Source organism: Penaeus japonicus, unplaced genomic scaffold (assembly GCF_977035675.1).
Source record: "Penaeus japonicus unplaced genomic scaffold, GWHDUDI00000001_assembly GWHDUDI00000013, whole genome shotgun sequence".
Lineage (NCBI taxonomy): Eukaryota > Metazoa > Arthropoda > Malacostraca > Decapoda > Penaeidae > Penaeus > Penaeus japonicus.
In genome coordinates, this window is record NW_028234415.1 from 26,938,876 (window position 1) to 26,943,875 (window position 5,000).

At 44.0% G+C, this 5,000-nt stretch overlaps 1 protein-coding gene across 3 annotated transcripts in view; it reads right to left on the bottom strand.

Annotated features, from left to right (window-relative positions):
* LOC122250196 (protein lin-28 homolog) overlaps positions 1–5,000 on the bottom strand; it is a 104,086-nt gene that overhangs the window by 91,369 nt on the left and 7,717 nt on the right. Inside the window, exon 1 of one of the 3 annotated variants that reach the window (XM_043011541.2) lies at positions 2,422–2,536. The exons of the other annotated variants lie outside the window; for them this stretch is intronic. Within the exon in view, the coding sequence (XP_042867475.1) occupies positions 2,422–2,431 (10 nt within the window). The 5' untranslated portion in view covers positions 2,432–2,536. Of the gene's footprint in view, positions 1–2,421; positions 2,537–5,000 lie in introns of those variants that run through there. 3 annotated transcript variants of the gene reach the window in all.

Here is a 5,000-nt window from a genome sequence, read left to right on the forward strand (position 1 = left end):
ATATATATATATGTATATATATATATATATATATATATATATATATAATATATATATAATATATATATACATACATATATATAAACATATGATAGGCATATAAAATAATTCCATAAATACTGAAAATAAAAAATGCATATATCAACAAAATTAGCAACACCTTCCAATAAGCTTCATATTCGGCTTTGTAGCCATTTACTCTACAACTAATGGATTCGCATTATTCTAATAAAGATAAGATTAATATCTCACATAATATCCGGAAACATTAAATCTTTCACCAACATATGGACGCAATCATAATTTATGGCATCTGTGTAGGATGTAATAAATTTCATTGACGTAAAAGTGTCCCTCTATCGGCATTAATATCAACCATACGATAATGATATATTAATCTCGAATACTAAACGAGGCAAAAGGGTTCAAACATATCCATGCTTTGGCAGAAGCGCCGAGACACTTCAGCTTATAGTTTTGGTAGAATCGAGACGGAATGTATCTATAGAGGGTAATAAAAGTTCTTCTCCACACACACACACACACACACACACACACACACACACACACACACACACACACACACACACACACACACACACACACACACACACACACACACACATCATTAGGATTCATCGCACGCTTTCCCATAGGGATTACAGGAAGTCGATTTGCATCTTCTCTGGTTAGGCCACCGTCTTACCCTTAGCTCCCTGCCTTTGACATTCGCTCATGGTGGAGCGCCGAGCAGGAAGGGCCTGAGGATGGCACCTCGGGGCCTCTCATCGGGCCACCTCCTCCTCCGCCGCCGCCGCCGCCGCCTCCGTCAGGCTTTCTGCTCTTGCAAGGCTTGGAAATCAGTGCCTTAGGGTCGGGCCTTTCGCTTGCTGTAATGCCTGGTCTTCTCCTTCGGCTCCTGCTGACTCTCCTGAAGGCTCTGTCCACTTGCAGTGGAAGGATCCGGCCGTTGTTGCCCTTTGTGGTCCTGACGGAGACCATCCTGTAGCCGTCTAAGCCTTCCAGGCCACAGCTAAGCCTTCTGGCCGCAGGCAAGTCTTGGAAGACAGTCAGTCTCAAAGATCACAAAAATGAGCAGACGGAAACCTTATTGGATGGTTTGTTATCATAGGAATCTGGGATCAGCTGCTTGTATTTTAAACACAAAATGTTTCTGAGTAATAAAAGAAGACATTCATATATGTATCATCAATATTATCATTTAAAATATTATTTTCCCATTGATATCCATGTGGAAAATATTGCACCTCTCTATTTTTGTAATATATGTAGCATGAGAAGCTTGATGCTGGTTAATAATGTTCACTTCGGATAAATCTTCTAAATTAAAGTTATGATAATATAATACTTCCAGTGAAAATTATATTTCCGTCTCATATTAGAATTCAAATATTTTCATGAACACATTTTTCATGGATTCAAGAGCAACTCCAGAGTCAACTTTTTCCAGATAGCCTCCGTCATATCACCCTGGTATCAAAAGCACAACAACGTATCAATTTCGGAATCCGCGAAAACTAATAGATTCCTCTCCGCCGCCGAGTGCGAACACCCGTGCTTGCAGCAATCACGGCACTCAATCTAAGACTCGCGTAGCCTAAGATTTTTTTCTTGGGCTGCCTGCAGTTTCTAGCGTCCAGGTCCTCATGCGTCCTGCAGGCGCGGTGTGGCAGGTGGCGGCGGCTGAATGACTGACAGCTGTTAGATCACTGAACTCCCTGTCCTCTGCCCCGGACACTCCGCCGCCTCCCTCCCCACGGCGCGTCCCACGGGCGGACCAGCGGCCCTTTCACTCCTCGAGTTCCGTGTAAACATCCACTCTATTCCAGGAATCTTGGGCTGGACAAGTCAAGATGGCCGGGAGGGAGGACGGGAGGCCGCGACCCTGCTGCAAGCGATGACGCAAGGCCCAAGGTCTTTTCCCCGCCACACACTACGCCCTCGCCCTCTGCTAGCGGTTCTTGCGGACCTTTAGACGTGACGATGAGCGTCGTGGGGGCGTGCGAGTGTGGGTGGGGTCGCCCTCGTCACTGCACCACCAGCACCAAGGTCAGCACTGACGAAGCTTTCCTAGGAACACTAGGCTGTCACGGGAGGAGCCCACGGGCGCATGAGTGGCGCGAGGGCCTGCGTCTTGGGGTGGATCAATACCTCCGCTTTGAGTCCTCACCCACGTGGACGCCTGTTGCTTCGGCAGCCACGACGTATCCTGCAACCGCAACAGCTACACCTCTAGCCTTATCCCCCAGCAGGCCAGCCCAGCGCAGAGCTTACTCTCGCGACAATGCAGTGCGTAATTCCTCACAAACAAGATATCGTTGGGTTTTCTGCCACCATCCTATAGAAGCTACCAAGCAGGAATGACAACACCGCCTAGAGAAATGAGATACATATACATACCCTCTGCCATGCTAAGACGCCAGGGTTCCTGTCTTGCTCAACCTGTCCGCCTCTCGCGCCAAAACCAAGACAACGATACTTCCCACCACATGCGCTTCTCTTCTCGCACTAACCCAGCATCTCTCTGACCGTCATGAGGGATGCGCTTCACATACATGCCAGGGTGCGATAATTACAGTAACTGCAATGTCACCCTAGCCATAGAGAGTGGCGTTGAAAGTGTTGCTATTTAATATTTGTGTTTAAAGGATGTAAATCTTATTTTCATAATATTCAGACGGTGACAAGTTATTTCCCTAATGCCAAAAATAAATATAAATGAAGTAAACTTCAGCTATTAACAAGCAAAGGATTACCTTAGCTCCGCCCCAAAAGACAACGGAAAGATTTTAGTTCTTACGTCGTCCCGCATAAGGTACACCAGTTGACGGTATTGGCTCCGCCCACTACTACGGGACTTCGCGTAGTACTATTTGTCACCTTGAATGGTCTGCGGACCAAGGCATAAGTGTCATCACCTAATCCAATTTGAGATTTCAATGTATAACCTGATATTGAATGAGATAGGAACCGAGAACAGACAGAAGATAGATAATAAAGCGTAATTCCAAGTTGGCAAGAGATTGCAACTCTATACTCACAGGAGTGTATATGGTGCCAGATAGTATTTAATTGACGAATTGTAGACCAATGGAAAACGCGAAGGGAGGGCAGTGACAGCCCCGCCACCCAATTGCAAACCTTGACCGAGCAACAGCGAGCTTCGACCTTCACTATTGGCAATGTTGCAAGGCAAGGTGAGTCTCGGATTCAGCTGGCCAAAAGGAGATGGTTGCACGCACTGCCTGCAACAGCATGGAGAGCGGCCATGCTGATTCTTTGCGCCATGCAGAGATATTGCAAATCATTACAGCAGGAATTTAGGATAGCCACGACAAACGGAACGGAAGAAAATGCACTTATACATTCCAGAATCAGCACAGATACATCATAATCATTCCCATCCAAGCATAGGAAAAGCACAATAAAAACGAAAATATAAGCCACGGTGCGTCTGTCACCAAATATATTGATTCACAATTCCATTACTCATATGTCACCCAGTCATCGGACTTGATTCTTATACCGAGCGCCTGAACAAACAAATGTAGAAAAAGGTATAAATGAGACTGAATAAGTTTCACAGCGCAAGAGATGTTTTTGACGCGTTTTTGAACTAATTCTTCTTCAGAATGATATTCGAAACGCGCTAATAACATAACGTCTCATTTATACCATTTTTCTACATCAAAAACCTGTTGTCACACTAAGAAAGGAATAAGCTAAACTTACCACAAAATCCTTGACATTAATTGGTGTTATTATAATCAGTCATAACCATATTGTTTATTTCATAGATTTTTTTACTCGTTATTTTCGCCATCGGCATCTTGTGTTAATCGTAGAAAACACAATTTAATTTAAACCGATCGCAGTGAAGCAGGATTCGAAACAGTAGCTATTATTTTTCCACCGGATATCTTCAGGAATGATATGCCTAGCTAATAATGATGGTCGTAATTCGTTGTACTATCTATACTTTATATGTGACTATAAAAACGTTTTTGACCTGAATATGTGGAATATCTAGGTATAGTTTATTTATTTACGTATGTATGTATCTAAATTCGTGTTTGTGTGTTTAGGTATGTATATATGAATGTATATGATTTATATGCTGACTCCAGGTTAGCGCTCTTGAGTTTATATGTGTTTACTCTTCCTTTGATATTTGACAAACGTTTTTTTACAGACTCGATTGTGAGTTCTTGGAATTAATCGTGTCTTTTGGATATCGGTTGTTGTGATCTGCACTCTGTGCTTTCACGCTTAGTTAATAAGGTCGTTAATCGCAGATTCTGTTATTGCGAATTTTAGAATTTTCCTTTCGTTTTTCTTCGATCATAGTTCAGTATCTATGAATGACAATGACAGTAATCTAATATCTTAAAAGTTCACTAACATCAGTCACAATCTAGAACTTTCCATCGCTCTTAACGTTGACCCTCTAAAAACAGTCACCCTCAGCCTTTCACACACACAAACACACACAGAAACACACACACACACACACACACACACACACACACACACACACACACACACACACACACACACACACACACACACACACACACACACACACACACACACACACACACACACACACACACACACACACACACACACACACACTCACCCTTGTTATATCATATTACTCTTACACGGGAAAAAAATCAAGGGTGAAGTACCTTGGGGGGAGGGAGGGGGCGGTGAGAGGATGAGGAGAAGGTAAGGGGACAGAGTGAGGGGTTGTAGGGAAGGGGGAGTAGGGGAGAGGAGGAGAAGGAGGAGGAGGAGGAGTTGGAGGAGGAGGAGGTGGAGGAGGGCGGAGGGGGGAGGGGGAGGAATTGTGACGAAAAAGGAGTTATGGGTGCAGGTATAAAAGGGTCCTATAGTTTGTTCACCGTCTGTGTCAGGTGAGTTTTTCCAGACACGAAGAAAATGGACAATTCTGAACGTCTGATTAGCAGTTGATG